Source organism: Lissotriton helveticus, chromosome 8, assembly GCF_964261635.1.
Source record: "Lissotriton helveticus chromosome 8, aLisHel1.1, whole genome shotgun sequence".
NCBI classification, from domain to species: domain Eukaryota; kingdom Metazoa; phylum Chordata; class Amphibia; order Caudata; family Salamandridae; genus Lissotriton; species Lissotriton helveticus.
The window spans coordinates 1,692,296,841-1,692,316,126 of record NC_136069.1 but is presented as its reverse complement, the minus strand read 5'-3'; the positions used below and the strand labels follow the sequence as shown (position 1 = coordinate 1,692,316,126).

General features: G+C 42.3%; 1 protein-coding gene across 1 annotated transcript in view; it reads left to right on the top strand.

Moving 5' to 3' along the window:
• Nucleotides 1-18,907, top strand: part of LOC144774110 (extracellular calcium-sensing receptor-like) — a 104,560-nt gene extending 85,653 nt beyond the window's left edge. The window contains exon 7 of the mRNA XM_078659136.1: nt 18,824-18,907. Coding sequence (XP_078515262.1) covers nt 18,824-18,907 — 84 coding nt within the window. The remainder of the gene's footprint in view (nt 1-18,823) is intronic.
• The last annotated feature ends 379 nt before the right edge of the window (nt 18,908-19,286 follow it).

Below are 19,286 nucleotides of genomic sequence, written 5' to 3'. Positions count from 1 at the left end.
TCATATAGCTGTAAAAATCAGCAACAGGACACATCATTATCCATACGGAAGGAGAAAGAAAGTGTAAGTCAATCAGCAAGGGATAAGCCTACACAATGGATTTTATGGATGGAAATGAAACTATTGAGCGATCATTAGCTCCAAACGTCAATCATTACCAAGTTACCTCCAACCTGGCTACATCTTCTAACTCAATACATGAAGGAATAACCAAAAGAGCTAGAAAAAATCTAAGAAAAGCCCATAATAAATCAAAAAAACTAAAGACATCTACAAATGTTAGTCCGCCAATTAAGCCTAACCCAAAAGCAATTTACCCAATTTAAAAATGCTTGGAATCTCCTCAGTGTGAAATAACGGCTGAACAAATTCAAAGCACAAACAGATCAGCATCGCCATCTTTTCTGATGATGAAGCTCATGAGCCTATAATGCCCCAACCAATAGAAACATCCAATCCTCAGGTGCTAGGGCAAAGCTTAGCACAACCATGGAGTGGCAACAAGTGCAGTGCAAAATGTGGTCAGAGCGAAGCGGGACAATAGTGTGATTTACATGAAATTATTTAAACAATATAAAGTCTCCAGTATCTTTAGATCCAGTTGATAAGGAAGATATAGGACTAGGTGACAGGATCACTCAAGGCATGCAGTCGTCACCTGAGAACTCTGGTAACACAATAAAATGGAAAACCAGCGAGCAATAAAAACCAATAAACCTGCCTGGGCCAGTCCCTGTGAGAGAAATGAATGTCCTACCCGCAGCACGGGTGTTCAGGCTCCAGGCAGCGGCTCTGTAATTAATGCTTATACCCAACACATCAATCGTGCAGCAAAGAGCAATGCACAGTCTTCCCCCGCGGTTGCACAAGCCCATCTGAACCACTATGGCAGTTGAAGCGGAGAGCCTCTCTTCAAAAGCGGGACCGTGGAGGAGCGAGCTTAGCCGCTCCCGTGGTAAAACTGAAAACAAAACCGCAAATCAACAGTGCGCAAACCAATTAAGCATTCCGCTGAAGCAACAATAATGCGTAGGCCAATAAAGCACACTTGAAACAGCCAGTCATGAATAAAGAAAGAAACACTCATCTGTATGCTGATGGATCAGCGAAGAAAGAGGAAGATAGAGTGCCTGCAGGGGAAGATATGAGGCGTCCTGGCACAGGATTGGCTGAGACTGTTTTGGGACTTTTTCTGTTTCATTTTCACTGTGTTCATAGGACATGTAGTTTTTATGTACTGTTTAGACCTTTGAAAGGCTGCTGGAGAAAATAAAGTGATGAAAGATACAGCCTAATAAGAAGCCTACGACCCTGCCATAGAATGTGTCTAATACCACCATCACTGAGACCCAACAAAAAGTCCTGGAAAAGGGGATTGGGTTTCTGCCAACACCAACCATGGATAAATTCCAACTATGTTGTGAACTCAACGAGTTCATAAGGAAAATAAAACTACAAGTGTTTTTCAAAGATAAACCACCTGATTACCATTAACCCCTTCGATGCTGATGACGGAACCGTTCCGTCATCAGTCACGGCTGAGCTGTGCTGATGACGGAACGGTTCCGTCACGACCGCGCCCTGTTCTGGAATGTCCAGCACAGGGCGCGGCTACGGCGCCGCGGTCGAGGTGGTAAAATCAAAAACATAGGTGGTCTTCAAGCCCGATGTACCGTATATATATACAGTACTGTTTTTAAAAAAAGTCTGATGCCACAAATGGTCTTCAGCAACTAACCTCAATATTGTTATTTCAATCTTTTTACTTTAACGTTGTCAGAATGTCATCAATGTTCTGTTAAGTGTTAGTAACATATCCCAACCGGGATACACCATTGGCACGTTTACTGGTAGCCATTTTGCGAAGTTCCCGCTCTAGTTACTCCAACATGACTAGGCGGGAGGACTTCCTTTTATAGCGGTTCCCGGTAGAGAGACAATAACATCCGGTCTCGAGGGAAGCTGAGTAGGTAACCAAGCCAGGAGAGAAGCGCCTGAAATAAGTCCGTTCTTTTACAGGAATCAGTACGGGGGCAAACTGTGTTTACTGATACGCGGTACTGCCCGAGCTGCCAAAAAGAGTGTCGGAAAAGTAACCTTCTATTCTTTTTCGCCTTTTAGATTCCCAGCGGAACTCTTGCACCCTCGATCTGACCAGGAGGCAAAGTACGGCCTTTTGAAAAGTATGTGTATATGTGTGTAACGTCCGTTTGTCGTGTTTTATGTGGCACTTTCACGAATATTGGTCTCTTGCTATTTCTTTATTTACTTTTAAATTTATCACCTCCTGAACACTGCGCACCGAAACAATCCACATTTTTCCTTTCTAGGATTACAGGTACATACGTAGCCATTTCACAACATGCACAACGATTATTCATATGTAGCCTGGTGCTATATACGGTTTCTGTCCTGTATAGGCACTACAACTGGGGAACATTATCATTTCTTAACGGACCTGCAGAGGACAGGGTGTGATTTCGTAACATCGTTATTTTCTCTATTACAGATTTCTACTGAACATTATCTAATGTCATATGTTTGTTTTTCATTTAATGGACGTTATTGGCATTTGTCATTAGCACACTTTTCACTGCACTTTGAAGTGGTAGTCACAGGGCTGGTCCCTGTGGTGTCCTGAAGAAGAGCTTGGGGGTAAGCTCGAAACATGTTGCCACTCTACTAGGACTCCTGACTCATCGCAACCTGGCTGACCTAGAGACCCACCCCATTTTTAATATATCAACTAGGAGCAAGAATAAAGTAATTCAGCCCACTAGTTAGGTATTTTTAATTACTCCACTCCACACACATCACTGCCCTACACATAGTTCCTCACTACAGTGCTTCTACGTGTTTTCGCAAGTTGCAGCACGCCTCAACCCGCAGCGGGTTGGGATGGCTCCTATGATGAAGCAAGTCACCATGAGGAAACTCCGGTGAGTGAGGGGTCTCAAGAAAGGACATTTTTACTTTCAGGATTACATCCATTACTGATGGTAATCTACCTCAACAGCTGAGTTCTTCATTCGAGATCTCAGACTTTTTTGTGTCTTCTACTTGAGTAGGAGGATGGACCTAGCGTATCCCTCTACCTCCCCCCCTTTCTTTGAATTCAGGACACTTAAACATACAGGCCCTAGATAACTATAGTACCATAAACTATATATTGATAAGTGTGTAAAAATATGCCTTTGGGTATAGCCAATGTAACATTATATTTTTTAGGGTCAAAGGCACTTGCACTGAGGTCTGGTTCACAAGTCTCAGTGCACTCTCAGAGTAAAGAAAAAAAAAGCAGAATCAGTCCAAATTTTGGGGGCGATCATGAAACGAGGTGTTTCTTTGATTGTTTCTAGTGTACCAAAGAATGAAACTCTTTTTTCGCCCTATTCAAAGCCCATAATGCCAAGCAGTAATAGGACTTGGGATGCAGAAAGGGCATCCTAGTGCATATTCCTGCTATGGGCAGGCAAACCTTACCAATCAGAGAGGGTCAAGTAAGATTAAACCAGTGGAAGAATTCTCAGTATAATAGGTGACGTCCTCTGCAACCAGCTCTGCAGGTTTCTTAGATCACTCGAAAACCACCAACTGCATTTGAAGAGCTTGAGGGTCTCTTCAACATCTATCTCCTTCAGAAAGAGCCCAGGCCCTGTCACTGCACTTTGGGAATAGCATAACAGGGGGAGATACTTCACCCATAGCTCCCCCAATGCTAGACTTTCATTCTCTCTGTCTACCGCTTCCCAGAAAAATATGAAATGAGTTCTCTAAGGAAACCAAGAGAATGCATGATGTGATGTACAAACATTAGAGATATTATACATTGATATAACATTTCATGTCGTTTTAACTTGCATGGTTTCTTCATGAAGTAATCTTCAAATTTGGGTAATTGTAAGTTGGTAAATATCTCGCTCATCAAGGGCTGCTCAGTGAAAACTTCTTTGCATCCTAAAATCTTTATGCTCCGCCCTTCTTCTAGAGACAGCAACATGCTCAATCCAATGTTGAAGGGATTAATGAGAAAATTAGCATACTTTATACAATAGAGCCTGTATCACCAACAATGTGTGCATGTGCAAAAATGTGTTTGTGCACATCCGTTTGCAGGATCATAGCTGCCTTTCTGTGATTCTTTTTTGTGTTTAGTGCAGGATACATTTTTCAGCAATGTATGCTCATTTCTCAAAATGAGGTATAGTAAATAAAAAAAAAAGTAAACACATTTCCTAGTCATGTTCTCAGGAACAACTTAATAATATGTGCATTAACTGATGAGAAATGTAGTGTTCACATCTGTTTCACAAATCAAGAAAATCTGCTACCTCTTCGCTAAAGGAAGTACACTTAACCACACTTCTGTTAGGTGCACAATGTTCATTGTGTTTTATACTGTCCCTGATTTTTCAGAATGTATGTCTCAATCATGATTTAAATCTCATTTGTTTTTGTTAATTTATTGCTTTGTGTCATGACCAGTGTCTACTGCATAGTCAATAAAGATGTATATTTGTATACATATATGTGGTGTTCTTATTTTCTATGAATTGTCCACTATTAAGCAAACAATGATTGCTTGTCAGTCTATGTTTTAACTTTCACAAGTGCAAAGTGCTAGAAATGATGTATTTGGTCAAGTTGTATGAGAAAATGCCCTTTTTTACCCCCATTGTTTGCTGAATTGTATTTCTATTTGTTTTACTCTGTGCACTAGGACACTGCTAACCAGGCCGAATTGCATTTGCTTGGAACTCTAAAGCATGCTGCATTTCGCTAAACCTCAAAAGGTATATTTACCTTACATATAAGGCCATAGTAATTGGTATGCAATGTATACTCATGGTATGTAAAGTTGAATGTCACCTATAGGATCCAGCCATACTGTGCCATCTATTGGTGCCAATCCAATAACAAGGGGAGCTTAGAGGGAAAAGACGGGTATCTCAGGGAAAGCCCTCCACTCAATGTAATTCCAAACACAAGAAATCCCTGTACCCAGGACCTTAGTTAGTAATCATCTACCGGGCATGAGAACTTCCTATTCTAGAATCCTCTGTCGTCAGATTTTAGGTCTACCCCTCTATGGTTGGGTATCTATTGTCTCTAATGCCCTACTGTCCATAGCTAAACACCGTTTACAACTACTACTCGGGGGTTCCCGTGTGTATTCAACTCGACACAACCTATGATGTCAACCCTACTAGGGCAGTACATACAACCACACATATATAATAACAGCAGAAGGAAATAAAGAAAAAAAGGTGTGGCAGAGCGGAAGGCACCTCACGGGCGAACACCCTCGGGGAAAATTGGTTAGATGTTTACCAATACTTTGCCCCTTTCTCATCATCGGTTACCATTCCTTTTCCAGTGAACAAACGTATCACAACACAAAAAGAATTAAGTGAAAAACAAATTAGTGAAGGTGCAAAAGAAAGAGCTCAGAACATCGCTCCCTAGTTTAACATACAGTACAGAGTGAGAATAAAATCAGCAGTCATACCAACTGTACCACTTTATTCCTAAATAAGGTATGCACAACTGAATTAAAAAGGCTGGTAGCTTATTATTGCGTACCACTACCTGTAACCAACATGTTTCACTGCACAGTAATCTTATAGCAGATTCATCAGGGTTAGCACTCTGTTACTGCACCAGCGTTGGAAATCTTTAAAACAGGAAACCTAAACCAGCCATGTCCAATCGTACCAGCCGGTAAGGCACATCTCCGCCTTACTGTAGACTGCAGTGTCAATCGTACAGGTATCGTAACGGGACCGACTGGGATGAGTTTCGGTCCCGTTACGATATCTGTACGATACCTTTCACAAGGAGCACATTCACACACATAAGTTCCCTTCAGTGCCAGTGTGGAATAAGGTAAAATATGTTTGCCTTTAGTCAATTTGGGTTTAAGAGTGACAAAATCTCAGCAGCTTCTCAAATTCTAAAGGTTTGCAAAAGCCACGAAAAAACAAAACAAAAATTGCCAGTCTGGCAGACGACTCCAGATGTATTGGCTTTGCCAGTGCATGTTAAAGCATGGCATTCAGTAGAGCAAGAAGGGTGCAGCTCCTGTGCCATTTTGCAGGATATTTAACAAATAAATTTTCCTCAAAGGCATATACCAAAGCTTAATGCTACTTTTCTACCATCTTCCTGCAGGAAGGAACACACAGGTCTTGATAGTTATTTATTTAGCTGCTGTACTCATAAATATAGCTTACAATAAATAATATGTTCCATCTTAGTCTTGACACTGCAATAGAAGAACACAAATCTTATCTACAAAATATATTGACAAGTTGGCCTGCTCCTTTCTCCTAGGCCTTTCACATGCACAACATTTTAATGGAAAATGTATTGTTAGATCAGCATGCTGTGTATGCAACCAGGGCTGTAATGGAGTTAACTCTAAAGATGAATTAAAATCCAGTGACAGAAAATCAATGGCTCCATGCCTATTTGAGGTCTGAAACATTCATATTAAGGCAAATATAGAGGAAATAAGCGTGACCTTCCAGGAGGATCCTGTTTTTGGGGGCAACCTACCTGCACTCTGCATTCGTCTCCTGCGTTGGGGACATAGCTGCTGCCCGTCTCCCTCCCGCCGCCGCCATTCAATCGCGGCCGCAGTGCGGAGGGGGACTACAAATCCCAGCGTCCCTTGCGGTGGAACCGGAAGCCGGCACCCGCATTTTCGCGCCGGGAGGCGCTCAAATCCAGCCAGAGCCCCGGCTGAGCGGGCGTGACCTTCCAGGAGGATCCTGTTTTTGGGGGCAACCTACCTGCACTCTGCATTCGTCTCCTGCGTTGGGGACATAGCTGCTGCCCGTCTCCCTCCCGCCGCCGCCATTCAATCGCGGCCACAGTGCGGAGGGGGTCTACAAATCCCAGCGTCCCTTGCAGTGGAACCGGAAGCCGGCACCCGCATTTTCGCGCCGGGAGGCGCTCAAATCCAGCCAGAGCCCCGGCTGAGCGGGCGTGACCTTCCAGGAGGATCCTGTTTTTGGGGGCAACCTACCTGCACTCTGTATTCGTCTCCTGCGTTGGGGACATAGCTGCTGCCCGTCTCCCTCCTGCCGCCGCCATTCAATCGCGGCCGCAGTGCGGAGGGGGACTACAAATCCCAGCGTCCCTTGCGGTGGAACCGGAAGCCGGCACCCGCATTTTCGCGCCGGGAGGCGCTCAAATCCAGCCAGAGCCCCCGCCTCGCGGGGACCGCGCGCGGGCTAAGCCCGGGCAAAGGGCGGGCCCTCTGTGGCCCTCAGAGGCACAAGGAGGCCGGGACGGGCCACCTCCCTTGGCTACGACGAAGGTGGAGGTACTGAGCTGATTTTATTGTATCTTAGGATTTGTGATCCCACACTGTATTGTTATATTCTTGTCGCTGCAACTCTGATTCCCTCACATCATGTCCATATGGGAGGAGCTAAACGCCCTGTGTGGTACGAACTATACCCAGGACTTATCTACCCCCGGCATAGTGGGTAGAGATTCTGATGAGGAAAATGACAATGACACTGAGATCCTCTCTAATGCCGGCAAATTGTGCACTACCCCCTCACTATCTCCCTCCAACCATCCCATATCACCCCCGACCGAGGCTTTTAACAGAATACCTGATTCAGTACCACCTCTTCATCTGACCCTACTGACCCACATCGAGCAATTGTTATCAACTTTACTGTCACCCTTGGTCACAAAAATCAACACTCTGGGAGAAAGGTTGACCAGTATCGAAAGCATAATATCAAGGAGCCACATTCCAACTAAAACAACAGCTACATCCACTCATTCTTTTCCCCATAGTAACAACGAAAAACTCAAGCCCACGACACGCACAAAAGCTCAAACTGTTGTACCCCTCATGTCTATATCAAATCCAAGAAGCCAGAATACCACTCATAACTCTGTACCCGTACCCCATAGAGCCCGCAGGACCGCACTGGAAAGCAGGACGCGGATTAACTTACCTCCAGAAGCCGCCCCTTACGTGGCTGTTCTCTCCGGGGTCCCTGTACCCAATCAGGGCAAATTTGAAACCCACCGGGACTTGTTCAACAAAGCCACTTCTTGGCTAAAACAAAACAGACCACTTCCACCTGACTTAGATGGCGGCATCTTGAGTGTCAGGAGGGTGGGGTGGTTGGGTACGACACCCAAAGACATCCCGGGCGACCTGATCTTAATTAAATTCAAGAGTACGAACATTGTCCCCTATTTGCGATCTTCCCACTCCAAAGAGGGAGATGGCCCCATTCGCATCTGGGACTTGTACGATTTCTATCCCGGCCCCCGACTCCATTCGTCCCTAAGGCAAATGACATGGAATCACAGCTTCTGGTGAAACGGGAACTCAAGAATCTTGTGTTATTAATCCCCTACCTTTTTCTTGATGGTGCATGTACCCTTTTTTTTTTTTTTATTTTTTTTTTTTTTTTTTTTAGTTGAACTGCCAATTTGATTTTTAGTCTTTTTTAATAGTTGGTTCTTTTTTACTTTGTAATGATATGTTGAGTCATTTATATATGTATGTATTTTTTTTTCTTGCTGCTTTTATGGTTTAAATCAAAAACCGAATAAAGCTTATTTGATTTGATTAGAGGAAATAAGCAATTAGTAATTTGCCTCCTAGGGATTTTGACTACTCAAGTATGACCCTTTCAACAGGTTACCACTTTATATGCATTTTTGTTATAAAAAGCATCAATGAAAAATATACTTGTAACAGAAACTGAAACTCAAAGTGGGATTGGAAAAGATACAGTTGATATACAGTTCTCAGGTGCTGAGCTAGTCACTCGTGATTGCTTGCTTGCAAGTGCTGTTGGAAAATGGCCCCTTCTGAAGAGTTATCCCAAAAGTTGTGCCTTCCTCTTCCTCTTTTTCTGACCTTGTTTTTGCTGGATTATGACTCTGTGCCCTTTACCACTGCTAAATAGTGCTAAATTGCTTGTGCTCTCGCCCCTAAATTGTGTAATATTGGTTCATCCCCAAATGGCATATTACATTTGCTTATAAGTCTCTAGTAAAGCGCACAACATGTGCCCATGGCCTGTACATGGATTGCTACTAGTGAGCCAGCAACACTGCTTGAGCCACCCACATAAGTAGCCCCTTACCTATGTCTCAGGCCTACCATTGCAGAGACTAGGTGTGCAGTTTACTGCCAGTTCAAATTGGCTTTTAACACTACTTGACACCCCTGAAACCTCCCTTTTTATTCACCCCTGCCCTAGGTAGACCTAAGGGAAGGGTGCTGTGTAGATACTAGGTCGGACAAATACTTTTATGTTTTGCATGTACTGATAGTGACAAACAGCTCAATTTCAATTCAGTTCTGTGGGGCCTATTCCTCTCATAGGCTAAAATTGAGAATTTCTTAAAACACTTTAAAGCTGAAATTTCTGATCAGAAAGGAGAAGCTACATCATTTTTTACATCATTGGAATGATAATGGTAAATCCTCTTTAGTGGTAAAGTTGGATTTAACATTAATATTTTAGAAATGTTACTTTTAGAAAGAGTATCAAAAGTTACTGAATCACGCACTCCGTGGAATTCAAATTGCACATGCGTGATTTGGTGATTGATCAAGTTCGAGGGTGTGCACTGAGGTATCGTATCCTAAACCTGGGAGTCTGAAAGTAACTACAGATGCACTTCTCTACGGGGAAGTGCCCTCGATGTGCACTGCCTAAATTAAAAAATGGCAAGTTTACTCAAATGATCCAAAATAATCCAAAAGTTGCCAATCAACACATTCTTTAATGTAGTTTATAATGGTTTATGCTCATTAACTTCATGAGCAATTCTCATGATGCTTATAGATCCATTAACCATTATCCGTAATGCTGTGAGTACATTTGCATTAGCCCCAATGCATTTTGGGCAGATAAACCACCCTTCTTCAGGGGGTAAATTCCTAAAGACACAAGAGGTACAAAATGAGATGAATCACATGTGGCCGTGGTAAAAAGTCTGATTTTGTGGCCTTTAGTTGGATGGCACAGTACCATGCCACAACGTGGGAACTGAAACAACATCATTAAAGGAAATTCCACTCACCATCCAACTAATGGTCACCAAATCAGACATGTGATTCAAAGAAAGATCAGGACAAGACTAAGGTAACACAAAAGCAATATCAGAAATAAAAATCCAAAATCAGTGGTGGACACACATTTAGCAATTTTTTTGCACTCGTTTTTAAACCCGACAGTATTTGTTCCATCCAAGCACTCGTATTTTAACTCGTCACTTGTTGTCTGGTCACTCGTTGTTCACTTGTCAGCATCAGTTGAGGCTGCAACCGACAACTAACAGTTCACCTTGCACGTTTTTTTTAAATTTTCGCTTCTCAGTTTAATTTTCACTGTCTTTAGGATTTTCGTAATTTTCATTTCGTTCCTCTTGTCTCATTAGGAATATACCCATTGAAGAAGGGGGGTTTATCCAAACTTCAGAGGACTGCTTTGCTGCACCTGGGTGAACAGCTTTGGAACTTGAACCCTTTCTTAACCCTTTGAGGCCTGCCCTGTGGCTTGAGCCTTGTTCCAATGCTTGAATCAGGCACTACCAAGGTGACTCCAGGTGCTAGTTGGCTGGCCTTCCTGATCAGATTCTCAGAGGCAGAAAAGGCTCCCACCATCTTACACCTGAACCCATCCTAAGTGAATCCTAAATGTTCAAGTGGTACCTCTCCAGTCCTGGACCATTGGTGGTGGTGAAAAGGGTTTGCGGGTAGCCAAAATACCAAACAGAGGACTTACAAAATGTATGGTTAAAACTGCTCTGAGAACCAAGAGGAGACCGTGACAAACCTGCTCATCTGTCTTCCCTAGATGCAATGCCAGTTGGCCTGACTTCGAGGCAGCTTAAGCTACATTCTTCTCCAAAGCAACAAATCCTGTTCAGTGGTACTGTGCCAAAGGGGTATCTGGCCTTGTGGTACTCTCCTCGGCTACAACCTCCAGACTTATCCCGCTGGACATTTTCGACTTCCAAAAGAGAGACTAAGTGGCTTATTTACTCTTTTTGGTGAAGGGCAGTACAGGAAGTCACTTTGCTGTGCTGCCCTGCACCACAGGGAAAGGGCAGGAATGCTTCGTATCTATAAAATATGGTGCATTACTGTCCTTTCAGCCAACGCACAATTTGGTGCCAATGCAGGCACCCTTGCAGCATGGTGCAAGGGTTTCTGCATTGTTGGCAAGATTGTTTTTGTGCAGGAAGGGGCACCTTCCTGAACACAAAATAATCGATGGAGGCCTTAGGCCCTTTCTATGTGTGCTGCAGAATGCAGCAAACATAGAAAGAGAAAAAACTGAGGAGAAAAATAGTTACTTCCCCTAGTTAAGCGTCCCCTGGGGAGGCGTATAGTTGTGATGCATTTCCAGGTTTACACATCCTTGTAAATCAGGGAATGCATCAAAACAAATGGGTGTTGTGTGGGAAAACCAACCGCACTGCCCATGGCATGTCCCCATACGCAGAGTGAGGCAACGCAGCAACTTGCACTGCGTTGCCTTACACCATAACTATGAGGCCATCAAAAGCCATGCAAAGTGGCTTTCATGGCTTTGGATAAATGGGTCTGTACCCAGCACAGTCAGTGCATCCAAAAAAGTGAAGCACCAGCTGCGCAATGAGCTTGTAAACAAGCCCCTAAGTATAAACATTAAAAATCTTCACTGTGATTTTATCCACTACCTCCCAGACTATTATGCTTCCTCCTCGGATACTGCTTTCAGCCTTGACCCCACTAAACTCTACACTCTCAGAGACTTTTTCTTCACATTTCTTTTAAGTCTGAAGGTAAGCACGACCGAGACCAAACCACTTTTTAACATCCGACTCGTGGTCCATTGCAGTCGGCCACATTTTTCAACTTGGACCCACTTGTGCGTGACTAGAAGTTCATGGTTGTCGTTTTGATCTTTAAGGCACTAGTTTTAACCTTAAACTAAATTCATAACTTCAGTTCTTCTAATTGGACTTTTGTCGTCTTGGTGTCAAGTAATTGATTAAAATGTGGTAGACCTGAAATAGAGTTTTTCCCTGACTTTTTGCCTTCTCACCTTCTGTTTTGCTGACTTTGTTTTTGATGCCTTTAAAACCCTGGGCACTTTACCACTGATAACCAGAGCTAAAGTACATGTTCTCTAAACTTAAAACATGATAGCATTGAATTATCCACAATATTTAATTTACTTATTTGTCCCTGTTAAAGTGCAGTACATGTGATCAGGGCCAGCAAATTAAACACTACAAGTAGGTATTGAGGACTGATTGCGCCACCCACTTCAGCAGTTTCTCAAATATAACTCAGGCCTGCCATTGCTGAGTCAATATGTGCAGTTTTAAAATGCCATATCAACCTGGTAGGTTAACCCTCTTACCAGGCCCAAACCTTCAGTTTTAATGCATTTACATCACCCCAAAGATAGTCCATAGACAGCCCTAAGGGCAGGGCACAGTGTGGTTAAAATTTCGACATTTACTTTAAAGTTTTACTTGTCCTGTTAGTGAAAAGATACAAAATGTGTTTTTTCACTACTGAAAGGCCTATCTCTTCTATGGGTTAACATTAAAATTACCTTAGTACATTTTATGGGTAATTTCCAATTGGGAAATATGGGCATTTCAAGTTTGGTGTCTCTGGGTTCACAATTTAAAATCACAACTTATGCTAATGTTGGATTTTAAGTTACAAGTCTGAAAATGGTACATTTAGAAACTTTTTGGGATTTTCTCATTTTAACCATACCTTGTATTCTGCCTGTCTCTGAATCCAGACAGCCACACACAAAGGATACTTAGGAATGAGTGATGGGTCTTCAACAATCTGATTGGTTATCCTAGGCAGGATGGGAGGGAATAACTGACACTTTCACCTGAATGGGCAGTGCCTGTCCCCACCCACGAGCTGCAACCCCCTCTGTGAGGAGTCTGGAGCCAGGGCAGAAAGGGCAGGGACTCTAAAGCACTACTGGGTATAAGTAATAGACCTCAGCATCACCATTTCAGTACACTTCTAGACCTGAGGACATTCTGCCAGGGAGAGGACTTATCTGCGGCTAAAAGGACTTTGTTGGACTCCTGATGTGTTGTGTCTGCCCTTCTGCTTGCTGCCCTCCTTGCGTTTGAGTGAGAAGGATAGGACCTTCATGCCTACATCCCAAAACCATAGTGACTCCAACTGCTTGGTGGCTTGCCTCCCGTTCTGAAGTCTCAGGGACACCAAATACTTCCATCAACCCTGCTTTGGCCTCTGCCAAGAAGTGGAAATCCAGTCCTAGGCACAGGGAAGTGGGTTTTCTGACTGTTTCCTGCAAAATCCACGCATCAGCATTGTTGCACCAGCCAGAACAGATGCATCTCCCCTCAACACAGATGCATCACTGCTGCAGCTGAGGACAAATACATCCATTGCCAGCTGCGCTTCTTGATGATGGCAAATCGCCTTCCTCATAAAGGGGTTGCTGAAGACGCATCTCTGACTGCACTGATTGAACGTGACGTATCGCCTACATTGGACCGTATCAATGAGAATGCATTGCCTTCTCTGCTCATGGCGTTGGGTGTTCGACGCCAATGCATCCTTCATCCAAAGGTACATTTTCAGCAGGACAAGGTTGTTTCCTGCATCTGACCCTTGCTCCATTGTGGTCAGCCTGAAATTTTGGATCTATCCCTGCCAAGTGTGACCAGATGACCCCAGTTCTTAAGCACTATATTTGCAGATATTCTTGAAAAAATTCCTAACTCTAGTTCCACTTATTCAATTGTTGTCATTTTGGTCATGTTGTGTTCAGTAAATTAAGATCTATTCTTCTATCCAGGTGTGGTATATTTCTGTGTGGTGTTTTTGCTGTTTTATGGTTTTAAGAGTTGCGCAAAAACTTTACACTTTCATGAAAAATAGTTTGGGAAGGTAAAAGGGTAATGCCAGACACTACAGCATAACCCAGAAAAGTTTGCTCCTTTGCATCATGGTAAATGCAGTGCACTATTTGCGCTCCTCTCAGTGTTGACTTCGGTGTCAACACTACAGTCAACACTAAAGGGAGTGCCCTTAGTGTTTACTGTGGTGTTGACACTACAGTGAGCACTGAGGGGAGAGCAAATTACCCCATGATACAAAGGAGCAAAAGTTTCTGGGTTATGATGTAGTGTCTGGCCATACCCTTTTTCCTGCCCAGACTATTTTTCATGACCTCCTCTACCATTTATCACACATTCCAAATGTTCCTTTTTGTAAAAATTGCATTCCATCCCATTAATTACACGTTATCCTGCCTAAGCAGGAGATTACGGCTCGAGCCAAAGAGTCGAGCACTAGCGGGAGAGTACGGTCCGGGTAAAGAGAGTACGATCCAGATAAAGAGAATCCGGCCGGACTGTGGACATAAAGGTAGGAGTTGTAAGTCATTTCTGTGAATACCAAAAATTGTAAGTGTCTTCTGTGAATACCAGAAGTAGTAAGTTTAGGATGTTGTCTCAGATTAGTTCTGGTAATTGGACCGCCAATTTCTAACATAATGTACTCTAGTTTTCTAAATTGGTGTTTGGGATTTTTTCCTAGTGTTACGTTTTCACTTTATTACTGTTTGTGTACTGCATAAATACATTACATATTGCCTCTAAGTTAAATCTGACAGCTTTTATACCATGCTATCAGAGGGTTAAGCACAGATTAATTCAGTAACATTTGAGGTTCTCTCTGACAGGGATTGTGGCTGTAGCTTGAGCAAGGTTAATCACCCCACTTAACCCAGAACCCAATGTGTAGCTCAATTTCTGGAAAAGTCTGTTACTATACTAACCAAAGAGTTGGTTTTTCACAGATGCTTGAAGGCATATCATTGCACCATTGTAGTTAGCCACCACAGTCGTATTGCTGATTATGAAAACCTTATTATTTGCTTTTAGATTTCCATGCCAATCTAAAACGTTCAGAGCCCAGCCAAGTGATGAGAAAGAGAGTTATAACCATTGTTTCTGTTTTCTCTCTTATCCCATTCCCTTATTCCTGCTTTTAATATTTTGCTCACATATCATAAGCATGTTGTCGAAGAATGGTAGAATGCATCGCTCCCATTGGATTTAAGGTAAAAGATACATTCTAAGTGACATCATCTATTAATACAGCAGTAGACTTAGATGATTTAAAAACACTAAAATCCCCTACTCTTCCATACAGACTGATCTGAAAAACTGTGACTAAGAATTTACTGTGAATTCAATGAAAATCTTCCTCCATGAATAGGACAAAAAGTTATGTGATATAAAACGTTGTATTTTGCAAAGTTAATTAAAGACTATGAATCTGTTCAGGGTCACTTATAGCTCATACGGAACGTTTGTTTCAACATTTCAATGTTCAACTTTCTGTGGGCCCTTGTAAATTCAGATCATTCTACTCTCATTGAGTGGTATTTAATAATGGTATATACCTTTCGGCCTTGGGTTATATTGGTTGTGACAGACCCTTTACCTCATTATTGACCTTCACCTGTAGTTCAGGCATATTATATCTTAATTGAGACCTGAGCCAGATCTGGAGGCATCCTTGGAGTTGAAAGATCCCTGCTCAGTAATGGATAAGCACCACCATCATGAAAGGCATTTACCCTTATATACACTCCCATCAGGAATGCTGAAGATGAAAAGTGTATTATATTTTACCAGTCAATAAACATTATGATGAGATGAACACACACACCCTCATTCAGAGAACAGTGATAAGCCCAGGGATAATATCTCATGTGGTTATATTGTTGTCACATTCGTAAAGTGCCATATTACGTCATGATTTAAAGATCAAGTGCAAATTCAGTGATTCAAAAATAGCTGGATTAAATACCAATGTGGAAGATATAGATGGGTTGCAGCATTTGTGTCTCTTGAAAAGTGGATGCTTTCTACTCAACATCTTGAAGGTCATCTATCATAAAAATATGGACTCTAGGGAACTCACCAAAGGCAACAAAAGGCAGTGTTTTTATTCACTTGGGATTCTTCAGCTTTTGGTCATAAACTGCAGAAGTATGATAGATGTTGAAGTAATAACATGATGGACAATTCTGCTTTTGAACATATTCAGGGGCTCTTTTGCAACATAGATCAATGTCTATTAGACGGCTGGAACATATTCCATGTACTGAAAAGTTTATTGTTGTTCTAAGAGTTGAATGTGATCACTGCTGACTAACCTTACTCCTAGAAGATATCATTATGTTTTACAAGCAGGAACAGCATTCTGCCAAACACATAAACAGTTGGTGTACGAGGAATCAGAAATTAATGGAAACTGTTTGATCCTTCAGTTAATAATATTCAGAAGGTTGCATTCAAATGTTTTGTTTTATCCCCAGGATACAGTTGGTACTTTTGTAGCCTGACCACAGTAATTGTTCCCTCTCTTCAGTGAATATTCAGATCTACTTGGCAGCCTCTGGACTGTCAACTGCTATCATGCCTGCCTCATGAAAAAGGACTACATTAAAATAGAAAAAGGATTACATTAAAATAGCTAAACTTAATAAAAGTACAAAGAATGGGATAAGTTATTATTGAGCCTAAGTCAACTCAAGGGGAGAAAGGAGAGATCCAGAGAGATGTTTAGTATAAACTCAAAGGAGCATCTGGTAGTTCTGATCTGTCATTGGTCTGGAGGCTGCTGGTTGAATCTGAGGCTAGGATGTGCATAATTCTTCTCTAGCTTTAGCTGACCACTTATTGAGAGGTTTTGACAATGTTGCTGTTCCGTTGCGGGTTCTGCTGCCATAAAAATTGATTGTCCAGATTATTGTATTGTTAAGGGCAAGAAGGAAAGTGCTGAGTTTTGTGTTTGTTCAAGGAAAGTCACCAATATAATCAAATTCAAACATAGATTCTCTGAATAAAGAGCCAACAGCTGCATGCAAACATAGTCCCAAGTTCTGTAGAATTTAGATGCTAGAGATTTTTCAAATAACTTTACCAGTGAAAGTTATGTTCCAGAAGTCAAGATATGGGGGAACCAAGAATCCTGGCACAAACCTCAGTGTCCGAAGAATGTAAAGACCTTCAGACATCTGAGAGTTCAAATTACTTCACTAGGAGTATATGTACTATGGTGCTGTCTAAGAGGGCTATCCTAATATCTCCAAGGAGCCCCAGCTCTAAATAAAGTTTCCAAAATGATAAAACTTTTTCTTTTTAAATCAGCCCCATGTTCTTTAAGGAAAGTTTTTCAACTTTGAAATCACCCTGAATGGCAACCTGCTTTTCCTTGCAGGCCACCATCGCTATGATTATAGCCAGTTGTAGGGGCCGCATATTGTGACCAGCCTAAATAATATTCATTGGGCATCTTGTACAGTGACTCCCTGCGATTCCTTATTTTGTGAACCAACATGTTAATTCATAGGTGTGTTTGAATAATTAGATATGGCTGTAAAAATGCTGTTCCCAATTTACGACCACTTCTTGTGACCACTATGTATTCTTTTGAATAAGTGGGGTTAGCCTGATGTTGCTTAAAGATACTGCCAGCAGCCTAGCAGTTGGACCGTTCCATTCCCAAATGAGGAAAGTCCTAAAGAACTGAGCTCGCCCTTTGATATTTCTGACAGAAATGCACTAGGGTTATTGTTGCCTCATTCACCCTCCATATTTTTCTAGCTCCTAATTACACATTTATACTTGCACTTCTGTACGTGTGCATAATATATTACACACATTGTTATGAATAGCACCTATTTTCAATGACAGGGGTGCTTATGTATAATTAACTATTTCAAGGATAGAATGACACTGTTATTTTTACTTGGATATAATGATGCTGAACTGTTTATGGCAGTATTGATTAAGTGTCAAAGGCACATATCATTCTACTACTATTAGTAAGTGAGATCATTGCTATGAAATACTGATGCCTGATTTAGAGGAATCTGGATCTGGTGACTCTACTATACAACACTGCCAGAAGTATGGGAGTCCACAGTGGCTGATCCTTCATTACCTCTAACGTCCTTCAGTCATTACTACTGAGGCCCTCCAGCCTCCTTCAAACATCAATCCCACACCTTCCCAAGGAATAGAAAACTGTTCTTCTCTTCCTTTGCCTCCTTGCCAGACATTGTCGTCAATAGTGGGACTGTGCTGACTGAGGGAAGTATTCATCAGAATACATAGCGGCTCCTGGTCATAAGTGGTGGAGCACGTTGCAACCAGGAGGAGGAGCTGTGATGCCCCACAATTCTCTTGCAGAGCAGTGGATGTCCAAAGCAGTGTGGTATGCGTTGATGGTGTTACGTGGATCCAAGGCAACTGGGGTACTGTTCCCCAGTCTTTGGAGTTCATTTCATCGGAATGGTGCTAGTAGCCTAATGGTGGGGAACTGAGCTTTCCTGCAGTAACAGTGGTGGCAAGGTCCATTTCAGGACACCTTTTTATAATCAGTTGCAGTATGACCTTCGTTTTAAGGTGGTTTGAAGACTGATGAGTTCTCTCTAATTGGGGGCACCTCTGCAGAGGCGGCCCTATTGGAGGAGGTATTTTACCAATGGGGGTATATTAGATGCATAATGGCTGTCTTCAAATGATTTCACAATGTTGGGGAAGGGAGCAGCAAGGAGGAATCATATGCTCTATTCCTTTTCTACTTCAGATGATGAAGGCTCGATTCCTGCGAAGGTGCCAGCAAACAGAGGTGCAGGATATGATTGAGGCTGCAGTATTCTGTTGGTAATAAGAGGGCCATAAGTCCTTTAACCCATTGAATCCAGCAATTATTTGAATTGTGAAATTTCCTCTATGTCCACAGGTAAATATCTTAGAAGAAATAAGATGGGGACAACCACTCTCATCTGCCCCAACATTTGGGGTTTACTCCTTTTCGATTGGATAATGAGGAGGAGGCCTTACTTCAACAGTCTGAGAGGCCTTATGTTGTGGGAATGCCTTTTCATGGCACTATAAAAGATAATGTTTGAGTGGAAGGAGCTGGATAAGGTGTCAGCTCCACGGTTCTTACAGAAATTTTACATGTTGGAAGGTGAAGATGTTCTCTATCACCATGTTAAGGTGGATTTCATTTTGGCTACTCTTATAGTCAAGACTACTATTAATCCTGAAGACTGTTTTCCTACAGACCCTACTGATTGGAAAATTTACCCTGGAATGAAGAAAGCATTTGTGTCAGAGAATTCTGCACTTAAAGCTAGTTTGCATGCAGCATATACATCACATTATACTATTACAGATTTTGATCAGTTGGCGGTGGCCTT